This window comes from Catharus ustulatus, chromosome 1 (genome assembly GCF_009819885.2).
Source record: "Catharus ustulatus isolate bCatUst1 chromosome 1, bCatUst1.pri.v2, whole genome shotgun sequence".
In the NCBI taxonomy this organism is placed as follows: Eukaryota; Metazoa; Chordata; class Aves; order Passeriformes; family Turdidae; genus Catharus; species Catharus ustulatus.
In genome coordinates, this window is record NC_046221.1 from 15,748,306 (window position 1) to 15,771,970 (window position 23,665).

Genomic DNA, 23,665 nt, shown 5'->3' on the forward strand with positions numbered 1-23,665 from the left:
AGACGATGAAGGGCCTTGAGGGGAAGACTTAAAAGGAGCAGTTGAGGTCGCTTGGGCTGTTCAACGCTGAGGAGATGGAGAGGAGACCTCAGAAGTCAACAGCTTCCTCATGAGGAGGGACAGGCACTGATCTCTTCTTGGGGGGACAGTGACAGAACCCGAGGGAATGGCCTGAAGTTGTGTCAGGGGAGGTTTTGGTTGAATATTTAGGAAAAGATTCTTCACCCAGAGGGTAGCTGGGTGCTGGAACAGGCCCCCCAGGGAAGTGGTCGTGGCACCAAGCCTGAGAGTTCAAAAAACTTTCAGGCTCATGGTGTGATTCTTGGTGTCCTGTGCAGAGGGCCAGGAGCTGGACCTCAATGATCCTTGTGGGTCCCTTTCAGCTCAGCATATTCTGCGATTCTGTGAACTTCAGGCCTGAGGCGTGGATGTGAGCAGCTGCCTGCCCTGTGCAAGGAGGCAGCCAGCAGCCCAGGGCTGGGCAGCCCCTGTGTGAGCCCTGCCAGCCAGGAGGGTGAGCGTGGGCATGGGGCTGAACTGAAGGGTCAGATGGCCAAGGTGATGCGGATCTAATGTAGGTTTTGGCAGACTGACTACTTTAAAAAAGGAAGTAAAACTTTTGGCCTGTATCAGTGATGCTTTCCAGTGGGACTAGGGAAGTGTACTTGGCTGTAGTGAGGCCATACCTTGAGAGCAGTGTCCAGTTCTGGGCCCCTCAGTTCAGGAAGGATATTGAGGTGCTAGAGTGAGCCCAGAGAAGGGCAACAGAGCTGAGAAAGGGTCTGGAGAATGAGCCATATGAGGAGTGGATGAGGGAGCTGGGGGTATCTAGCTTGAAGAAAAGGAGGTTGTGGCCAGGTGGGGGTCAGCCTCTTCTCTCAGGCAGCCAGTGACAGGACAAGATGACATAGTCTTAAGATGGGCCAGGGTAGTTTTAGGCTGGACATTAAGAAGAATTTCTTCATAGAAGGGGGGATTAGCCCAGGGAGATGATGGAATCGCCATCCCTGGAGGTATTTAAGGAAATACTGGATGTGGCACTCAGTGCTATGGTCTAGTCGACATGGCAGTGTTTGGTCATAGGTTCGACTTGATGATCTCAGAGGTCTTTTCCAACCTAACTGATTTTGTGATTCTGTTTGTCTGGTCCTGGGCCAAGGCTGTGAAGGCAGAGTCACTGCAGTGAAGGCAGCATGTGGGATCAGAAGTGAGGTGGTAGGGGCAGAGACCTGCAGGGCACACCCAGTAAGTAGTCATTGGTCTGCAGCGTGGTTCCCCAGGCATGCACTGAAGAAAATGTCATTTTCTATGGTTTTTACAGTCATTTATGTAAAACTTGTGGGCACATCTGTAGTGTATGTTAGGGCACTTTGTGTGTTAGTAGGTCTTCAGTGCAGTGCTGTATATACTCTTGGCAGCCTCCCAGTAAGTCAGGGTCTGTAAGTAATTGCTATGACCTAATTATTTTGGTTTTGTATTCTAGGATGATCATTAAGACAGAGAGTAGATTGCTTTTAAAATAGAGCATTTCAATTTATAGCGTACTTATGCATGGCATGGAGTACAACCTTGTGTTTCCTCCATCTCTCCGTGGCAAATTTCCTCTGGAATCCTAACACTTGTCCTGCCTAAATTCATTGATGTGGAGAGGGGAACTCCTCCTCTTTCCCTCTTTGAAGTTGGTCTAAAAATAGAAAAGGGTTTCATTAAAATTAATTGCGGGTTCAGAAAAACTAATAGCACAAGCAAGTTCCTGAAAGAGGATACCCTGAGTATCCTAGCGTGAGAGCTGCTGCATGTTCAGGATGTGTTACTCAGCCTCCTTAACCTCCCACTTTCAAGGTGCTGCCAATCCCGCCCTCTCCTTGGTCTGGCCTCTCCTATAGCCTAGTTTATTCTTCAGTCCTTCCTCTCTATTTTTCTTTCTATAATCATCTTCAGCTTTCTTGCCTTTTTTTGCACAGTTGTTTTTGTTGTTGTTGTTTGTTTTGCAGCGAATGCACTGGGTGGTGCAATTGAACAAGGTCAAACTCAACAAAGAAGACACCTATTTCCTTGTGGAGGCTTGCCAATGTATTTAACATCTGTATAGTCTAGAAAAGAAACTGTGTATGAGCAAAGGTTAACCCTGCTAGCAGAGTTCCATATACACAGTTATGGTGCTAAGGAAAGAAAATCCTATAGTGAGTCTAAACCCTTGCACCTTTCAAAATGCCATTTGTGACATACTTTGGACAATTATGAATGCCCCAGGAGAGGTTGCAAACATAAGTGCTTTAAACAATGGAGTCAAGGGTATCTTGATAATATAAACAGAAAAGGAGTTTTATGAACGACTATTAAACACTGAAGCCCAAGGTGAATGTTTGTCCTGAAGCTTTATAATGATGATTTTGTCACTGACTTCAGTAAGCAAACAGTCATTACACTGCAGATGATGAACCAAAAAGCCACCTTGGGTCTCTTGACACCTTGAGAGAGATTCAGCTCATCAGCTCCTACTGCTGTGGCAGCTAGTTTTGTTTAAGGGGCTACTTGTCTCCTTAAAAACAAAGTGACTGAAGAGGAATTATTGGGCAGCAGAGTTTTGCAAGAATTACTTCCTGATGGACAAGAAATAAAAAGTAGTTGTGCCTTATTTTAGCAATTACCCCACTCATATTACTATATCCTGAAGTAGTTTAAGACTACTGCCACTAACAAATTCTTCACATTGTTGTCTTAAATTCCACTCGCGTGTCAGCTGGAGTTTGATTCAGACAATTTTTAAACTCGTGGGACGCTGGTGGACGCCCTGTGGGTGCGCACGGAAACATGAGGCGGTAGGAAGGGGATTTACCGCTGCCACCACCTGGGACAATCCATTGCCACCGCGCAGTGCCACCGCTGGAGCAGGAGGAGATCGCTGGCCGGGCTTGAGGCCCCGTTAGGACAGCGCAGCGCCTGCTCCTGCCGAGAAACCGAAATAGAAACCGGAGCCAAGGCCGGCCCGGGCCCCCGCCCTCGGCCGGGGGCGGGCGGTGCTACCTGTGCCCTTCCCCGCCCCCGGAGTTCCCCGCGGAGCGGCGGCGCGGAGCGGCACGGAGCTGAGCGGAGCGGACGGGCGGTGCGAGCTCTCCCCGCGGGTGAGCGGGGCCGGCAGGGCCGGGCCGGGCAGGGCAGGGGGAGCGCCGGCAGAGCCCGGCCGGGATGGAGCAGAGCGGAGCGGGACGGGGCTGGCTGCGGGCGGAGGTGTCTCGGCTGCCGCAGCGCTGGCACGGGGCAGGTCCCGGCTGCCCTCGGCCTCCCGAGCCGCGCCGTGTGCCGGGGGAGCCGCCGGGGCTGCGGCACCTGTGCCGTGCCCGGGGCTGCGAGGGGCTGGGGCTGGGCTCTGCTGCTGCCAGCGCTGGGAGGTCGCGGATCCTCTTATTCCAAGTGAATATGTGAAATGTTGTCGAAATTGAAGTTGTTGATATTTCTTGTTCCTTATCAGTAGGAGTTTTTACTTTTTTTTCTTTTTTTTTCAGAGGGATTATGTTTTTCAAGGTCTGTTGATAAGTTTTTTTGAAAATAAATAGGGACTTTTTTTCATTCCTAGCGAGCAGTCGCTTGTCACTTAGACCAGAAAATTATTTTCTAAAAGCAGCACAAGAGATCTTTATTATGGGTGTGTGACTGTGTCGAACCAGTCTATGCAGTTTGTGGCTAGTTTTGGTTTTTTGTTTTTTGCTTTTTTTTTGGGAGGGGAGTTGAGGTTTTTTGTCTGTGTGTTTTTTGGTTTTTAAATTTTATTTTTATTGTAGATTTTGTTCAATTCTTACCATCACTGATCCTTGACACACAGAAAGTTCCATAAGGATGGTCTCTGTCAGCAACTTCTTAGGCAAAAGGGGCTGAGAAGCTACGCAGAGAATAGAGAAATAGACCTTTGCCTTACCAATTACTCATGTGATGATGTTGAAATATTGGTAAAACTGGAGAAAGAGTCTTGTGCTTTAGCAACTGACCTAAGTGTTTGCATGCAGTTTTATTTTTCCCCTGTAGGTAAACCCAGTTTTTAAGCTGAGAATCTAAGTAAAGCATACTTAGTGATGTCATTTCTTCATGAACCTAGATTGTATAGGATGGTTTAGAATACTACATGAGTGCCCACCACTGATACTAGTACAGGATTTTAGGGATAAATAGGGAGAGTGAATTCACCATTGGAAAATTGACTTTTGCCTGTAGGGGAAATATAATATTAAATTGCTACATAATTTTTAAAAATCAGCTTTTATAGTCTAGACACTGATTTTATTGTGTAAACATTTAATCCTTAGAATTTGCTAGATGTAGGGAAAAATGAAATTGTTCAGGTTGGAAAAGACCTGTAAAATTAGCAAGTCTAACCCAGCACTATCAAGCCCACAACTAAACCATGTCATCTCTACATGTATGTGATTCCTCCACTTCCCAGGGCACTCTGTTCCAGTGTTTGGCAACTCTTCCAATGCAGAAATTTTTCCTAATATCCAACCTCTCCTGGCACAACTTGAGGCCAGTTCCCCTTGTCCCATCACTTGTTATTTGAGATAAAGGTGAAGGAGGTGAAGGGTTTGCAGCTTTTCTCAAGCACTAAAAGCACAGAACTGAGAATATGCAGGTTACTTCTTCATGTTCAGAGCTTTTTGGGTAGTAGTAAAACTGCCAAGAGTATTATTAGTATTGTGCTCTAGTTTGGGAACATTTTGAGGAACAGAGCGGAGCTGGCACTTCCAGAAAGCTGCATTTGGTCTAATTTGTACAGATGCTTTGTGTATGAAAATGCTTCAGAGAGTAAATTAGTTTAACTGTGGTGCATATTTGCCTTTATCCACAAAAGACCAGAGCATCTAGAGGCTCATGTTTTTCTTCAGAAAGTCCCTCAAGACTAGTTTGTAACTTTACCTGACTTTACACATGAGGTCTCTTGGTTCCTTTTATGACAGCACTGTTTCTTTTCTTTTGAATGCCATTAATTCAACACAAAAAAACCCACAAATGAATAGAAGTCCTGTTCTGGGGAAAAATAGAAATCTCATTTCTATTAAAAAATAACCGTGTTCAGACTTTGGTAAGAGCCTGTAGCTTGATCATGGGGCAAGTTGAGGTGATAGGGGATAGAAAACACCGACAGCATCTTTTGCTTTTTGTGACCTCTATGAGCACCCAGGATACAAAACCTGGGGCCTCCCCAATCAAGTAGTGCTAGTGACCACAAAGTTTCCAACCTGGCTGCCCTTATGCTGGGCGTGTGGGTTGGTTAGGGCCGGATGAACGGGTGTAGAGTGCTGGTGAAAGTCACTGTGCCTGTCTTGGGGGAACGGGGGTGGGCACAGTGCTGCTCTGCCACCATCACTCACAGTGTTTGAGTCTGATTTTAAAAAGGAGCATGCACTTTGTTTGCCTTTTCTGATGCTGCATCTGCTGTCCTGTCCTGCCTTTTGAATATTCAGCACGTGGTCTGACTCTTTGCCAACTCAGACACGTCATTTTACTTGGTTTTCTTCACATTAGAGCTGACGTAAATACTCTAACCCATGAGAAATATGTGCCACAAAGCTTCTACGTCCTTGTGGTGAGGGTAAGAAAGATAGTGATCATAACCAGAAACTGTACCTGGGTACATGCATTGCTCCATGGCCTCAGGGGACCGAGTCTGCTGCTTGTCCTTGAGATAAGGTTTTGTTTGCTGATTTTCTCTCTTCTTTTTTTTTTTCTTTTTAAAAGTGTCTTATTGCCTAGTTGTTATCTTTTGCCCAAAATAGATGGTGTAGTGGATTATGAAAAAGGGAAATGAGAGCTCTCTAAAGAGGGCATGCTGTAGTCAGTTCTGCTAAAGGAAAAGGAGGTCCTACTCTTTGCTTAAACAAGCATGAGACAGAGAGAACAAAACTCAGGACCTAACCATGGAAAAACTATTTTTCACTACTACTTGGAAATCTAGATGATACAGTAGCTTGATTCTTTCTTGAGTTGGCATCTTTTTTCTGCAGAAAAATCCCCTATTATCTCAGCCTTGTGATTACTAGCTCTTCTTTCCATGAAGCAAATTATCTGTATGAGTACAAACCAGTCCTTCTGCTTGAGCTGGTATGCAATGGCTTTATTTGTTTTGCTTTTTTAATAGACTGCCACAGAACACTGTGAAATTATCTTCAGTGGTAAATACGGGTTCAGAAAAACGTGATGACTTCAGGGATTCTATTGAGACGTTTTTAAATGGTTTTCAGTGATGTAATCAGGTTAAATACAAGGTAAGTGCTCTAGACATTTATGTGTTGGAAACTATTTGTGTCAGTATTTTAATGACTGACCATGAATACGTTTTTAACTTGAATGTGTAACTCTTTGGAATAGAAAGGGACTTTTTGGGAAGTTGAACCCACCTTGCTGTACGTAAATCTATTTCAGCAAAAGGGTTGCAATAGTAACCTAAAAAGTTTTTGTTAGGGTTAGTGAGAACAGAACAAACTGCTGGAAACCACTTCAAAATCTCATTGCTTTTATGATAGTTCAGTTTCTGACTTTGTTCTGAAAGTCAGGGTGAAAATTTCAGTTCAAGTCTAGTTCTGACCAGTTATTTGCAAAAAAAATACAGATTTTTGTATCTCAGGTGGTGACAGTTGTGCTTTGTACAATGATACTAACAGATGCCTATTACTAGTGGAATGACCTTGCTTTATGACCTTTCCTACTTCCTGGATATATCATATAAATTGTCAATACAAACTTAGACAAACTAATTGAGAATGTTAATATCTCTCTTTATTCTTTTCCAATGAATTCCTTTGTTTGCATTGAGGGTGCTCCTTAATTTTTGCATTTCTATCAAGTGGTGTATTCCTACTGGACCTGTTCCTCTTAGGGAAAGCTTTATGATAATAAATTCTAAGAGTGAATGACAGGAAAGGTTAACTAGTAACTTCTAAATAAATTTCCCTAGCAACTATTTCTCCATTTTATCTTCACCCAGGATCATAGTGATGATTTTCTTCATAATACAAGTTATTAATTTTAAATCTGTATGATGGTGAGCTGCTGATCACTCTCATAACTCCTTTTCATTCTTACTTTACTAAAACAATTTTAGGTGAAAAGGGTTCTCAAGTTTGTTTCTTTTTTTTCCAGGAGTGATTTTGCAAAGTGGACAGTAATGGAGTATATGAGCACGGGTAGTGATAGCAAAGAGGAGATTGACTTTTTGCTAGCTGATCTAAATATGTCTGAGGTGATAGCCATCATGGAAAACCATTACCCAGGTGAAGACATTGCAGTCTATGAAGACAGCTTAATTACAATGTGTGAAGAGGCAAATCAAAATGATGAACGTGCAGAATCATTGCTGTTTTGTGAAAGGGAGGTCTCTTTGATGTCTTCTGTCAAATATGGGACTGTGGAAGACCTGCTTGCTTTTGCAAATCAGGTGTCTAACACTGCAAAACAATTTAAAGGATGCACACAACAGGAATCTGGAATCCTCTTGAATATGGTACGTCTGTTTTCCTTTTACTGGGCATTTCATAGACCATAGGAGTTAGAAGTTTTTAATGATTCTAAATAAAGATCAGTTCCAGGAGTAACAGGCTGTGGTTTCCTGTGCAGCCCTGGGGCTGGAAGGGGTCTGAGCCTATCAAGTCTAGCCCCTGCAGCCTCAGGCAGCTATGGAGAATAGTCTGTTGTTCAGAAGGATCCACTCAGTTATCTCCTAGTATCCCTGGAGGTTAGGAAACATTTCCCAGTATTGAATACAAACTTGAGACAAGCTGTCAAAAAGCAAAATCTACAACTCATTTTGTTCTTTCCGTTAATGGGGCTTATAAAATCCACAACTTGTATAAAAAGAGGCCGAGTGACTTTTTAGAAGGGCGTGTAGTGATAGGACAAGGAGGAATGATTTTAAACTAAAAGTGTAGAGATATCTTTGCAGGTGGTAAGGCTCTGGAACAGACTGTGCAGAGAAATTGTGGATGCCCCCATTCCTGGAAGTGTTCAAGGCCAGGTTGGGTGGGGCCCTGAGCAACCTGACCTAGTGGGTGACATCCCTTCCCATAGTAAGGGAGTTGCAATTAGATGATCTTTAGGATCCCATGCAACCCATGCCTATCTATGATTCTATGAACAATGATGGTTTGCAGGTCTGGGAGAACAGTAAGAGTCTTCTAGTGCCTTGTGTTCATCCAGTAAATCGTTCATTATGCAAACTCCCAAAAATAAAGATCTAGGATCTAACAATATAGTTCCTGAATTTGCTCTATCTGCACAAAATGTCAATAGTAGTAATATAAGGAGAAAAAGCACATATTATCAAGTGTGATTTTTAGAGTTACAATATTATGTAATACCTCACGCTGCTAAATCCAATTATATAGATAGGTTGTTTTGAGATGTTATTTTTTTCCCCTGAAATTGTTTGTGTTCTACAAGCATCTCTGGATATTAGTGTCATTAAACTTTTGTTTAAAATCAATTACTCCGGAAACAATCAGTGTTACAATGGAATTCTGTTTGTGTATGTTGGTGTTGCTGCTGCATTTTATTAAGATTCTCTACATCTATCATGTTAAATATCCTGCATATAATATATTTTATATGTGAAAACTGGTAACTTGAGGCTTACTGATTACTCAGGTGCGAAATACCAGTAACCTGAGTAACACAGTGTATTGCTTTATTCTGATTTGGAGGGAGCGCTGCAGTATTGCAAAACAATCACTTTTCAACTCTGTAACATTGAAATGACACTTAGTAATATTAAATGTTTCCTATGCTTAGGGTAGACACTGTTCTGCATGCTCGTGGTTGTTTTGCTTGCAGATGCATACAATTGGTATGACCCAAGTACTATTAGGTGCACGTGATCCCATTATGCAACTGAGGGTTGGAGGCAGGGCATTACCTGTGCATGCATTTCAGCAGGGGCATTGCTCTGTGAATCTCTGCAGCATTGTGGGTAGGGTCAGCAGTGTTTCTGATTGCCTGGTGACCCTCACTGGCTGCACTGTGGCTTGCATCACAAAGGGTCTTGAAGTGTGCAAGCTGGATTTCTTTTAGTTAAAACTGAACTGAAAGATGCATTGCGGCCACAGACAGATGTTCAGAGGGTCAGGCTAGGAGCTAGTCCTGCAAGCCTCCTGAAGTCATGAGTAGTGTGGTGGTCATCACTGTCTTGCTTTGCAAATCAACTCGGCTCGGCATCTCTTCCTTTCTAGGATAAGGTGTAACCCACAGGGATTAGTCTCAATCCTTTGAAATGCTGAAGTAGGCAAGCAAGATGTACAGATTGTTAGACATGTACAGATTGCTTTACCCTCCCTCTAATAAGTAGAAGGAAGGCTTGTTCTCTCTATCCTAAGCAGAATACTTTTTATTAAAGGACAGCTTCCCATGCCCCTTTGGCCGAAGGTTAAGAACTTATCCTCCCCAGATTTAGGAACTTGGAAGAATTAATTTATTTCATGTAGGTACAAATTACAAATGACAATTTTAGCAGTCAAGAAAGTACTTTTCTGATTGAAAAGTGTGAAAGTACATTAAGAAAGAAAGATTATGTTACGTCTTAAATAGAAATCTAAACCACATGATCTTCCTGATATGCTGCTATCTTAAAAAGGATAACTGAAGAGCTGAGTATTTGAGGCCCTGTGACAGACATGAAATGATAAATATCCTTGATGTGATTTTACATCTCTTCAAGAATCTTGATAAAGTAGCAGTAAGGAGATTAATGATATTCCAGATACTGGCTGAAAAAATTAGAAGCATATTCATAGGAAATATTATTAATTTTGTAGCCGAGAGACTGAAGAAGCAATATCAGAGATGCAGCAGTACTCACATGGCTGTAGTTAGGCGTTTGGGCTCTCTCTGTCACATGCAGAGGGAGGGAGCTGTTTGGGAGAAAGATTTAGAGCAAGATACTGATATGTGCCCTGAATCCCCTCCTTGCCTAGTTATTGATGCAGAAGAACCAAAGCTCCCAACATTACACACCTAGAGGAGGAAACGTTACTCGCACTCTTCTTTTTTAACCTATGGTACAAAACTATAGGAAAGTGGCTAATAAAATCGAGGCAGACTTCTTTGACCTTTTACTGAGCAGCAGAAACTCCAATATAAGATGGAAAACTAAACTCCTAGGAGTGCATTGTGATATTAGGAAATGCTGAAACTGTTGCTCACATTGTTGTATAAGATAACCTGTGAGTAACAGGTATGTGGCATAACAAGTTAACAGATTACAGGAAGGACAAACATGTGCAGGTAAATCTAATAACAAGAGGTGGGTAATTTCATTAACCCAGCTGCTGTTGTTGTTGTTTCAAGACAATTAATTGCAACTTACACTTCATAAGTTAGTCACTGGAGAGAAACGTGGATGCCTGGGCTGTGAATGAATGCCACACCTCACATGCTGTTCCCATTTGGTGTTACTAAATAAAGACTGCTAAACAGATCATGTGCATCATACACATAAGAGATATATCTTTTTTTGTCCACTATATGTATAAAATTAATTAATTTGAAGTAGTTTTAACTTCACTGTGGTTTTTTAATTATTTATTTAACTCCACAGATCACACCCAAGAATGGGCGCTACCAGATTGACTCAGATGTGCTCCTGTTTCCATGGAAGTTGACTTACAGGAATATTGGTTCTGATTTTATTCCTCGGGGAGCTTTTGGGAAGGTGTACTTAGCCCAAGATAGAGAAACCAAGAAACGAATGGCATGCAAACTGGTATGTTGGTTTAGTAGTTTTATCTCTGAGCAAATATTGTATGACATACTACTTACAGTGTATTTTCAAATATGTCTGCATCAAATTCCACTGTTGGCTGATGATCATCTTGATTTTGTTGGCCTAAACAAGGTGGGGAAAATGCACACTTCTGTTAGCTTGTTTAGATTTTTTGGCTCTAAAGCTGCAAATGTTTCAGCATTTTGAACGTGTCTTGAAGTCTGTGTAACTGGCACACGGGCTGTGCTGCAGAGTGGATTTTCTACTTGTTCTACTGTACCCACTGTGGTAAAATATCAGTATGAGATCCCATCTCCTGCTGAAGGTGGTAGCAAAACCCTGCTGCTGCAGAAATTTTAGGCTCTTGTCCTTTAACTGAGGTGCTCAGGCTTCAGTTTTCTTTACTCCAGTGCCATTAAAGTCCCTGAGAACTCAATATGTGCAACTCTTACTGTTTTGGGCACTGACGGAGTTAAAGTTGTGAGATGCCTCGGAAGAACCGCTGAGCGCTGCCCTATTTCTATGCAAGCCAACATTTTCTTTCAGCTCTGCCTTCTAACATACTATTTTGAATTGAGCAGTAAATATTCAGGGCCAGTAAAAGCTGGGACATTGCTCCATATCCCCCAGCTCATGAATAAGTACCTGTATTAATTATGTGTGAAAGAGTTGAGCAGACAGCTGTATGTCCTTCCTTTGCAGCCAGTGTGTCTATATGGGGACAGATTGTTAGCTGCTCCTGCGTAATCCACTGCAGAATTAAGTACCCTAATGTTTCTGAAAATACAAACAGTATCTCTCATTGACATAGGCGAGTTTCTTGTTTGGTTCACAGACACGAGTCCAAGGGAAGAAAACTAAACAGAGCAGTAGTAGCTTTTCTGTCTGTAAGCAAACACTGCTTTTATTGTCTCAGCAATCTGCCATCAGTATTTTTTAAAGAAATATCGTGCTGCTGGCGCTCCCTTCAAAGCAGGATTCATTTCTTGCAAGCCATAAACCAGTGCTGATAAGGGCTGAATTGAGGTCAGTAATGGGCCTGAGCACTGCAAGCCCTGATCCACCTGTCAGGTGGGTGTGTAGTTCTGGTAGTGCAGATGAGTGCACAAAGCTAATGGAAAAAGCAGTGGGAATTTTATCTCCTTCACCAGGAAGTTTGCATAAAGCTTTTGCGTAATCACTGGATTTTGACGGGAATAACTCTTGCTACATTGCTTTTTCTGGAAGATTGCACTTTTTATTTGGGCATGATTCCAAAAATATCTCTCAACTTTTAACAGGAACTCTCTCAGCTGCAAAGGAGAAAAAGTCACAGGAACAAAGGAAAGCTTAGTATTTTAACAAGTGGATGCAAGTGCTGTACTTCCTTCTTTTCTGTTAATCTATGGGATAATTAGTGTCCACATGGAACTTGTTTTTGTTGTGGATAACTGCCACATGGAACTTGTTTTTGTTGTGGCTAACTGGTTTTGTTTCAATGTCCTAGGTCCCAGTGGAACAGTTCAAACCATCAGATGTTGAAATACAGGCATGTTTCCGTCATGAAAACATTGCTGAATTATACGGCGCTATTTTGTGGGATGAGACGATCCATCTCTTCATGGAAGCGGGAGAGGGAGGATCTGTCATGGAAAAGCTGGAAAGCTGTGGTCCTATGAGAGAGTTTGAAATAATTTGGGTGACAAAACATATTCTGAAAGGACTTGACTTTCTCCACTCAAAGAGGATTATCCACCATGATATCAAACGTACGTCTGTGTTATTCCTTGGGGTACTTTCTGGTCCTGGCTGGGCTGGGGCCCTGGTGGAGTCCCTGGGACTGAGCTGGGACATGCAGCCTTACATCTCTGAGTGGGAGGGATGGATAATGCATAACAAATGGCAAGGGCAGGTTCTGGAGGTAATAGTTACATTATTTATTAATTCACTCCAGCAGAGAGGGTAATTAGAAAGATCCTATGCCATTCACGAGTAACTCAATTTAAATAAAAACCTGAAGAGTAAAGTTAACAGTCTGTGTTCAGCCAGAAGTTTCCTACTTTCAATATAAATTCATCCTGAATATTTCCATGCTTACCTTCAACTTGCACCTTCTTTTAGGTTTGACATTTCTACACAGCTGTCCTCAGCTTGAGACACTTTGGAAGTAAATTCATAATTTGTGCTGGTTTTTTTTCTTTCAACAAGTACAGCAAATTTTAATATGTGTTTACTTTTAAAAATCTCTGGATATTAACATGTATAAATAATCAAAAATATTGATGCGAAGTCCAAATTAAATACACTAGTATTAAATTGCTTTAAAATTCAAATTTAGTTTGTTACATTTGAATTAGTGTTAAATGCTGTTGCTCCCAGTACCACCTCAGCTCACAAACAGATGTATCTCTGTGAGTTTATTTAGCTAAACTTGAGGGTTTAAAGTATAAATATTCAGACTGAAGCATTGCAGTAGTTCACAGAAGATAATTATTAGGAATTGCTAAATTTTTCTCAGTTTTGCATTTTCAGTTTTTGGGGTTTTTTTGAATCTAGTTTGGGTCAGTACTTCAGATGTAAGCCTTTGAGATTGACAGCTACAAAACTGCTTATTTTTCCTTTAATTTTTCTTTCTCATTTGTAGTAAGAGTCTTTCCTATGGGTTCATTTTAATTGGCAGTAACAAAGACATTAATCAAATTATCTAAAAACGAAACCAGCCCAAAGCCTACTACTACTCTAGGTGGGGAATAAGAGAGCCAGCCCATTGTGAATGTGGTGGATATGAGTGTTTCACTTTTTCCAGCCTTTTCCTGTGTTGGTGGATGCAGGGCAGATGATGAGGCAGAGGTTGCCTGGGGCAGGTGTGGTTGCCCAGAGGTGCTTGGGGTGAGCCCTGGCCATGTTCCTGCCTGTTTGGTGCCAGGGGTGAGCTGGGTAGTCCAGGGTGAGGTGGGCCCATGCCCACTGCCTGGTGGAGCCATGCCGCTCAGCCTCCATGCAGGGAGCAGTGTGTGTTTTCCCTTCTCAGGTGGAATAAATAGAAAAGACTGTTTCCCAAAACCTCTGATTTCTTCCTCACTCTATCTGCTGCTTTTGACCTGCATTGAATCTGTTCTGCTGGTACAGAAGATGAGGATTTTATTGAGAGGAAAAAACGCCCTGAGCAAGGAAGGGGAGGAGGAGATTCTGGTTCTTAGGTGGTATTCAGTGCTCCCACTCATTTTAACCCTTGGTTGGAGAGCAATTAAACCATCAGCCTGTTTGGTTGGGGGAGCTTCAGTCCAAAAACAGCTGTAGCTGGGGCTGGGTATGGTCCCAGGCAGGCAGCAGATCCTGCTGCACTGTGGCAGTGTGGCCTTTTGCACTATCTATTACAAGGTGTTTAAAATCCATGTCTTCAAAGTTGTCCCTAAAATTCCAGGTTTATGTAGTCTATAGCACTGGTAAGGAGGCAGTGGTGTGAAGCATTGCTTCAGGAATCAGTACTGCTTAAATCAAGGCTGTCCTCCTCCTGGGTGGTCATGGTAGGCACTGTCAAGATGGAAGAGAGCCCACAGTTTCCTGTAAAAAAATTATGTTTTTGTTAGGTAACTTGGAGACTTCATTTTACCACATCTTCTGAAACAGCAAACAAGGATTTCTCAAGGCTCACACCAAGCACTACATTCTTAAATATTTGATCAGAAATACAGCTGCAAACAAAGCCTCTGAGTACAAAGTTGTGCCTTAGGCAGAGTTTTATGAAGGAAAGTAAATGAAGCTCCTAGATACTGCTGCAGTTCAGAGGGATTTTGAAATGTTCAGTCTTCTATTACTTTTGCAGCCATTGTCTGTCCTCTGAGCTGTCATGCTGAGCTGCCCCTTATGGACCAGTGCAGGTGACTGGTGTGGCTGCAGTGGAGGGGCCCTGGTTACTCTCTGCTTCTCTCTTCACTTAAATTGTTACTCTAGAAAGGCCTCTTGGTGAGCAGCAGTTGTGCTGTTTATAGCTAGAGCTGCACAGCCTGATCTCCATTGTGGAGACCATTAAACATCTTCAGAGCACTGTGCTATGGTGCCTACCAGTCTTCTACCTTCCTCTTCTACCCTCAGCCTTTTTCTCTTTCTCCTTTTTTTTTTTTTTTCCTTCAAATTTTAAGCTAAGAAGACGACCAAACATTGATTCTTTACCATAAACCAGTCCAGTTTGATTTTTAAGATATGACTTTAAATTGAACCAAATCACTACCAGACCTATTTTGGCTAGAAGGATATTGGTTATAGAGAGTGGTTGTGCAAATCTCTTTCCCTTTTCAGGCTGGCATCTGAATGAAACAGGAGTGTTGTAAAGTAAATACCAAATTACCAGACACTTAAATTATGTAATTTTTGTTTTTCTTTTAGCAAGCAACATTGTCTTTATGTCAACTAAGGCTGTTTTGGTGGATTTTGGCTTAAGTGTTCAAATGACTGAAGACATTTACTATCCCAAAGACCTTAGAGGAACAGAGGTAAGAAGCTGAAGGGAGAAAAGCCCTTATGTTGCGTTAGTCATATGGTTGTGGTGTTTAGGCTCAAATTTGAAGCTGGAGGCTTAGAAGCATGGGTAAAATAGGTACTATAAAATCTATAAAAAGTTGCAAACATTAATAGAGTCTCAATTATATTTTTGTTTTCAACTTGCTGAATTGAGTGCTTTGAAAGCCGTGTCACTTTGCAGTCCCATTTGTTACCAGTCATTCATTGAAGTCAAACAGTACTCTGAGGAGGGTTGTTTGCAGTGTTTCAGCTGCTGGTCAGAGACACTTCAAACAGGAATTTGTTCATTGCTGTAGCAGAGATTTCTTCTGAGATACAGGCTGTGGACTGGGTTGACCTGCTCAACACTGTGCTTTGAACCACAGAAATTATTGATGTCTGGGTTTCATCCCTTAGCCCTTCTAAGCTCTGTTCCCTATCTACATGTAACCCTTTGGTTTTCAGGTGTGCATGGCACGGTTCATGATTATCTGGTAAAATTGCTTAGACATTACTGTGATAGAGGTGGGGTCCTTTTAAATGTTCTCAGTGACTTTGAGATTCTGCACACCACTTGAGCTGCATTCCTGCTGAGGTGTTTGCAGGGCTGGAGTTTTAGCAAACAACCAAGCAGCAACAATTAGCTTGGATAGCTGCTGCAGATGTGGCATCTGTGCTCTCTGTTGCTGGAGGAGATTGTTTACAGGAAATATTTTAGCTGAAATGTTAGCACTTACCCTTTGAATAGTCTTCCACATGTGTAAAGAGGAGATCCTTGTGTAACTGACAAAAAGCATTTCACTTTTTAGAAGGGCAGGATAAACCAAGATTTCACAGAAGGTCGGGTTTGTTTATTTTTTTAAGATAATTTGTTTTCAATGTCTTTCTAGTCAGGGGAGTTAAGAGCTTAAAGTGGTTGCTGAACTGGAAGCAGTATACTTTCTGTCACTTCATGTATGAGCTTTGTGGGGTTTTTACTTTGGTTTGGGGTTTTTTGCTTGTTCAAGGGGGTTTTGTGTGCTGTAAATGGGAATAAGAACAATGGTGGGTATGAGTTGGTAGGGTATTTCCCAATGGTGGAGATGTGTGTAAACAGGAAATTTCCATGATTGTGGAGCAGACTGGTGAGGATCCACTTCAGGGTCTTGGAGAACAGACCAAGGTTGTAAGAACAAGACAAGGTTAGTAAGAACAAGTGAAAAGTGAAAACACTTGAGTGAAAAAGTGAAAAGTGAAAATCACTTAGTTCTTCATTTAATAGGAGGAAAATGATCCCACACACTTAACACTTGCAGTCCTGTCCTCAGAAAGCTGATAATCCCCCCAACCCTGAAATCTGGCCATGCTTGGTGTTTGCTTTCTCAGGGGAGCAGCAATCCTGCTACAGCATTGCAGCCAGAAGTGAGGTTGGAGACACGGCACGGGGAAAGGAGATTTTCAGATACCAGTGGAAGATTTACAGGCTAATGTTTCTGATGCTTCTGTAGGTTTTCCTGCTCGCAGTCTTCATTCTAGGCATCTTCTTCCCCACAGTGCCTAATCCTGTCACCCACAAATGCCCTCTGCAGTCCGGCTTTCTTGTTTGTTTTTCTTTGTTTTTTTTCAAAGCAAGATCTTAACTCTACAAAGTCTTGTGTTTTGCACCCTGTGTTATGCAGCCTTAAGAAGTGGTGCAGTTGTCCTGCTCTTCCTGCATGTAATTGTGCAACCCCTGGCTGGGGCTCTGTCACTGCCATGCAGCATTTTGCCTGTGAGCTGGCTGGTTTCTCTTACATCTGGTATTGGCAGGGACTTGTGTCCTTGAGGGAAGTGGCAGGTGGAGTAACCTTTGTCCTGTGCATGTTCTCTGGGAGTTAGGATTTTCATTCAGTTCTGTAGCACAAAAGGTCTGAATGTAGTGAATCTTCTTTGTGTTTATAAAAATGGTTAATTACAATTCTGGGCAACAGGATTGAAAGTTAGTTAAATTTTGTATAGATGGTGTAGTGTGAAAAAACCCTGATGTTCCTGCTTTTGTGTACAAGTCATGCAGAACATTAAACTGTGGTTGTTATGAAACTGCTCTGCAGGAAATACTTTTTCTAGGCAGTTGCTACACTTTCTGTTAGGCTTCTGTCACTTTGTTAAAATATATAAGCTTCAGTTACAACCATTTGAGGGTAAAAAGTTGTCTGCCAAGGTCTGTTGAGTGTGGAAGGTGTGATTCATTTTCAGGAATGCTAAACTAAAACTAGCACAGCATGAAGAAAGGACTGTTTTTCAGTTGGGCTGTGACACTGGTCTGACTGGCAGGCAAGTACCAGCCCACCAGTCTGAAGGAATGAGAATGAGAAGTTACCTGTGGCTTGAGCTGTTTGCTTTGGTGACAACAGACTCTTAGTCTGAAATCAGAGCTTTGGAGCTCATTTTTGATTTTTGTCCCTGTACAGTCAAGGTGCATCTTGACCATTTTCTCACCTTAACTGCAGATAGGATCTAGTACCAGCATTCTTTTGAAGGCAGCTGCTTTGTGCTTATGTAGATTTCCCTCAAGTTGCATTGTATTTGCCAAAGACTTCTTTTTATAGAATTAGGAGTCCTGTTCTTTTCTCCTTATGAGACTTAAAGGTGGAGGGTGCAGATGCACTGATTCTGTTTGAGCTCTGAGGAAAGCAGTGGATGAGTCAGTAGCAGCTGCAGACACCTGCTGAGGATTTGCACACACTTCCAATCACAAGTTCTACTTGCAGATAGGGAATGTAATTTACTGGGAAATATTCCTTGGAATCTGCGTGAGCCCTACAGCCGTTCTCAATCTGTGGTAATAAGCAGTCAGCCATGTGGTGATGACTTAACTTCCTGCCCTTGTGCCAGTTAATGGCTTTTAATGTGATTCTTTGTGTTAGGATGACTTGAACTAATTCAAGTTTGTTTTAATCCTTTAGAGGGAAATTGGGTGAGGGAAAAGTAGAAACAAATATGCAAATATGGTAGCTTGTTAGCCTGGTGTGCTATGCCCATGTGGTGTTGAAACCTGCTCCCCGGGCCAGTGGCAGTGGCAGAGCTGTGCAGGGTGTGCCTCCTGCATCCTGCCTGTCTGGTTCTCCTCCAGCTGCACTCTGAGCTGCCTGTTGCTGGCAGGAACTTCCAAGATCCTTCTTCAGACTCTTGGCAAATTCAAATGTTTCAGTGAAATGTTTGGATGGGAAATATTTTGGTTTCTGTCAAGAAAGATTAGAATTTTTGGTTTGGAATAAAGGTTAGAAGAGGGATTTTTTTCTTCATAGCTGCTTTGGAGGTAATGTGGTGCAAAGGGCACCTAACTTTTAATTTATGCATTGCCTAGACCTGGCTTGTTCCTCATCATCCCATTTCTCAAAATAATGCTCCAACAGGCAGGTTACTGGATGAGAAGGAGGAGGTAAGAAGAGTAAAGAAGACAGGAAGGTATATATCTGTCAGTTCTGCTCAGAAGGGTTGTGTAGTATTCTGTGTAACAGGGATCTGAGGAGTGCACTCCTACCCTATCTGAGTGACTGTCAGTACAGTCAGACTCTCTCTTTAGCTCATGCCCAGCCAGTTCAAGCAGAATGGAGCAGTCCCAGCAGTGCCCCACAAAACAAACTGGCAATTCAGGTACCTCCTTTTTCTGTGGAGGAATGAGGCTTCTGCTACTCATCTGAACAAGGCAGAGCCACGGCTTGAACCTCAGCCTCTCACAGCTCAGCTAAGGCTCATAGTCACTGTCCTGTGGCCTGTCTGAGGAGGGCAAGCCTGGAATATGAGTTTGTCCAGGTACTGTCTCTTTGGCTGTACTCACATGCAGAACAAAACAATCTTATTTCCCAAATAGTGCTTGCAGGTACTCGTGGATGCATCCCTTCTGAGGGGGGTTTCCAGGATCACAAAATGTCATTAAGTCATCTTTAGTTGTTGTTTTCCCCTGTTGAGTAATCTTTTTTTTTTTTTCCTCAACTGTTTTTCTCAGATTTACATGAGCCCTGAAGTTATCCTTTGCAGAGGCCACACAACAAAAGCAGACATCTACAGCATGGGAGCGACCATCATTCATATGCAAACAGGCATCCCGCCCTGGGTGAACAGATACCCTCGTTCTGCATATCCCTCCTACCTCTATATTGTAAGTGTCCTGAGCAGAGCCAGCTCAGTATCAGTTGGAGGGTTTCCTGTACTCTTGTTGGGAAAGCTCTAGTCATATAAAAACTGTCTATTTGTCAGAGAGATTATATCATCCTTTTTGCTTCAGGGGAGGGAGGGAGGGAAGAAGTGGGTTTTGAGCATTTAGGGGAAGACAGAGACTGAGCTGGAATTGTCTCTGTGATATGTGTTTCAATTTACAGGCCTTGGGTTTACTGGGAGGACGGGTTAGATCAGTGTGAGACTTGATGGAAACAAGCCTATCTGTCTTCTACTTGTCTATTTTCCTTAGAAGTTGCAGATAAAAACTGGAACCTGGTAGATTTGATTCTCTGATTCTTCCAGTGTGGTACAGAAATCTGGTGAATTTGCATTGCACTGGATTTTAGGCTTACTTGAAATTTCTTTGAGTTTTTAGATTTATTATAAAATCTGATTTTTTTCAAAGTGGATTTTGTGCAGTTGCATGTTCTGTTCTTGTTGATCAGCCCTACTTAGAGAGGTGATGAGTCCTAATTAGGGAATTCCCAGACCACTCATGTGCTTATCTGTGACTTCCTCTTCCACTGTTTTTGGAATAACTGTTTCCATGGTCTTTTTTCACTCCAATAGATACACAAGCAAGCTCCCCCCTTAGAGGATATTGCTGAGGACTGCAGCACTTCCATGAGAGAATTGCTAGAAGCAGCTCTGGACAGGAATCCCAACCACAGGCTGTCTGCAGCAGACTTACTGAAACATGAAGCCTTACACCCACCCCCCGAGGAGCAGCCGCGGTGCCAGAGCCTGGACTCGGCGTTGTTTGAAAGGAAAAGGCTGCTGGCCAGGAAGGATCTGCAGCTGCCAGAAAATATTACCGGTAATGGCATCAGGCTCACTTGCCTCGTGCTTTGTGTCAAATCTTGGCTAAATGAGTGGTAAGATACAACGAAACTCAAAACACATCTGAAAAGTGACCGTGAAAATCCCAATCAGATGAGATCAGACCCCGAGGTCATTAAGCAATCTGTAAAACGCCCATTGACTTCAATGGGCAGGAACTTAGGAATTCTTGGAGGCTCCAGAAGGCCTGTCTCTTGGAAAAGCCATGGTAATCATTCAGGGCACTTCATGAAGTATAGAGTTTTGTCCAAATGGACTCAATTTGCCATTGTGCTACAGATGTTTTATAGATGCTCTTGATTTGTAAACAATGACAAAGTGCCACAACCACCAGCAAATCTAACACGTTTTGGATTTTCGGGGAAAAACACACACACAAAATCATAGCTAATGTTGCTGAGTGTCAGCAGTACAAGCCCTTTGTTTTAAAACCAAAAATTACCATGGGATAGAATGCTGTTGCCCTTGTGCATTGGTAAGTGCTTAATAAAGGATCATACATGAACTAGGTAGGAAACAACCCCTTCAAGCCCAAGCAAGATTTAGTGCCAATAACCTGCCAGCAGGCTTCAAAATGTTTTTCTTCAACTTACCAAATACCTTAGGAGAGTTCTGACAAAAAGCATTGAAAGATCCTTCCCAGACAAGTGGTTTATTTAAGTGGGACAAATATTTCCAAAGATATCTATGCAAAGTTTGGGCGCTGTAACGCATAATTGTTGCAACAAATTCACTGAAGAAATCAGTCAGAGGTTTTGAATTTAGAATGGCATTGTAGCTTCTGGATTTTGCCTTGGGGGTGCATAACCCTTGGACCATCTGAATCAATTATTTTGAAAATTAAAAGAATATTTGACCATTAAACTTGGGGTTTATTATAGGTGCTTGAGATTCAAAGACAGTCATTATACAAGTATTCAAGAGAATTCTGCCATTGCAAACCTGATCTGTCTTTTCAGACTTCGATTTTAAAGGAATAAAAAATCTGAAACTGATGGTCCTGTATTTGTATTGTCACACCCAGACAGAGATGATGTCATGTGTTTAGATGAAAATTTCTCTATGAGGAAGCAGAATTCTCAGATGGCAGAAAGTTAGCAGTTTTTTTCTTGCACCAAACTCTCCTTTAGCACTATAGTTCTGAGGATGAGAAAGCTCTGCCTAACTGTTCCAGCTGATGGAGACTGTTTTAAAGTAGTTGAACACACTTGCTCTTTTCAGTTGCAAAGTGCTTCCCTCTTTTTGTCCTAGAGTTGTGGAGTTGGTTTGTTAGATTTTATTTTATTTGAGGTTTGACTTAGGTTGTATTTGAAAATTTTCTAAACCACAGATTAATAAGATGAAAAAATAGATCAAATATTCCAGTAATACCTACAAACACAAAAATGAACTGATACAGCTATTTGTGCAATAATGACACAGTTTCTCTATTTTCTTTTTAGATTCCTCATTGTGTAATGGGAGCATGGAAGAGTCAGACCTGCTAAAAAGACAAAGATCACTCTACATAGACCTTGGAGCTCTAGCTGGTTACTTCAATATTGTTAGGGGACCACCAGCCTTAGAATATGACTGACTCAGTAACATGTTATGTTCATGGGTCAGAAATGGACCTCTACCTCTTAAAATTTTATTTTAAGACTTGATTTTCCAATTTGTACATAAAACTATTGCCATTATAGGCTGTCAAATGTGAATAGTGTTTAATTGCACAGATGATTAAGCTAAACCCTCAGGGGCTCTGATAAGCTGGTCCCAAGCAGTGATGTTTGTGTGTCTGCTGGTTGACCAACAAGAAGATGGTGAAAAGAATACTGCAGCTGGGAATGTCTTAATCCAGGATGTCTTCCTGTGCTGGGCCTTGCACTTTTGTAAAACTTAAAATATATGCTTGCAAATAATGTCAGGAAAAAATGTAATATAATTTAGCATGTGGGCTGTAAGATTCAGTCTCTCTTAGCTGTCCTTAGAAAAAAACCTTCCTGTCACCCCCAACCCCAAAACAAAAAAGAAAAAAGAAGTCCTTGATTTAACCAGTCAAAGACTGGTTCATTCTTGTTCTGTCTTTAAGACTTGGTCATTCTTGATCTTTAAAACTTGGTCAGCCTCTAGTAATTCTTAATGAAAATCACGGCCTCCCATAAGCAAAGCTAGCTTCTATCAGCTGTCTGTGGAGTCAGATTATCACTTGTTTACAGATGTGTTTTAACTTGCATCTTCCCTGGGCAGTGGGAGCTAAGCAGGAGGCTGTCCCCTCCTCTGTGGGTCGAGTGAAGTGTTCACTGGCAGTATCAGTTAGCTTTGGGATTTGCACAGTCAGCTGGCCCTGACAAAAGTATGACAGTGACTCCAACTCCTTCCTGTGTTACAACTACTGCAAGGGTATCTATGATAGTTTTCAAGGGTACAGCAAGTGTTATTCCCTATTGGTAACAGTGGGCAGGCTCCAAACTCTTGCTTTTTAATACTTTAAAATTGTACACATGTATAATTGCTCTGAGTGTTACGGTTTGGAAGGCGTGTCATTAGTGACAAGCAGTGTTTATGTTCCTATGGAAATGGAATTATATTGTTCTTGCTGTGCCTCGTACATTTGAAACATGATGTTTTGGATGATAGTAAAACTATGTAAACTGCATAGTTCTGTACATCCCATGGGATGAGAATGTAAACTTTTATAAAACTCTTTCTGATGCTTAGGATGACTCTTTATAAGCGTTTGTGTTAAATGGCATACTGTGTATGTTGTACACGGAATTTTTTCTGAAGCACAGTCTCTTTTTCATGTCTGTTGTTTAATGCTGCTCCTCTCTAACACATGATCTTAAACAGATGATTTCTAGTTTGATACTGATATGGTCAAATGAATAAATCCTGCTCAGTGCCTTGAGATGTGGTCATTCTTCCTTCATCTTCAAAAACAGCATGGGGCTGCAGCTGCATTTGGGCCAACACCCCCTGCCATGGCCCAGGTACACTGCAGGCATCGTTCTTCTTATTGGGAAGTAGGGTGAAGGAGATTGTTGATGGATTTTGGACTCTGGTGATAGATGGTAAGCATTTAATGCAGAATCTTGTCACATCCCAACATTGCTTATGGACTGCCTGGATGTTGCAGAGCAGTTGTGTACAACATGGGGCACTTCAGTCCTGATGTTAATTGCTGCAAATAATGCTGTTGGGAATAACCCACTTGCTCTGGTGCTTTGTGCAAAATCTCTAGATAACTAGTTGCTTGGAGGAGAGATGTGTCAGGGAGCCCTCAGTATTTACACTGACTGTAGTGATCAGGATATTCAGTGATCAGACTTTCAGTGTGGCTAACTTAAAGAAAACATGACCTAGTGGTTTGGATGGTCACCTTTGGTTTCAGAGACCTGTGTTCAATTTTAGATCTTTTCTTTCCATCTTGATAGTTTTTGCTCT

At 42.0% G+C, this 23,665-nt stretch overlaps 1 protein-coding gene across 2 annotated transcripts; it reads left to right on the plus strand.

The window, feature by feature from the left end:
• Positions 1-3,071: 3,071 nt before the first annotated feature.
• Positions 3,072-23,129, plus strand: MAP3K8 (mitogen-activated protein kinase kinase kinase 8). 2 transcript variants are annotated; one of them, XM_033051450.1, is made up of 9 exons: positions 3,072-3,125; positions 6,131-6,257; positions 7,132-7,492; positions 10,577-10,741; positions 12,228-12,489; positions 15,107-15,213; positions 19,188-19,340; positions 19,970-20,216; positions 21,682-23,129. In XM_033051450.1, exons 2-9 carry the CDS (start codon positions 6,223-6,225, stop codon positions 21,813-21,815), a joined length of 1,464 nt encoding a protein of 487 aa, XP_032907341.1. In that variant the 5' UTR covers positions 3,072-3,125; positions 6,131-6,222; the 3' UTR covers positions 21,816-23,129. The 2 variants fall into 2 exon arrangements, with proteins under 2 accessions (XP_032907341.1, XP_032907434.1); XM_033051543.1 differs by lacking the exon at positions 3,072-3,125 and having other exon boundaries at positions 5,556-6,257.
• The last annotated feature ends 536 nt before the right edge of the window (positions 23,130-23,665 follow it).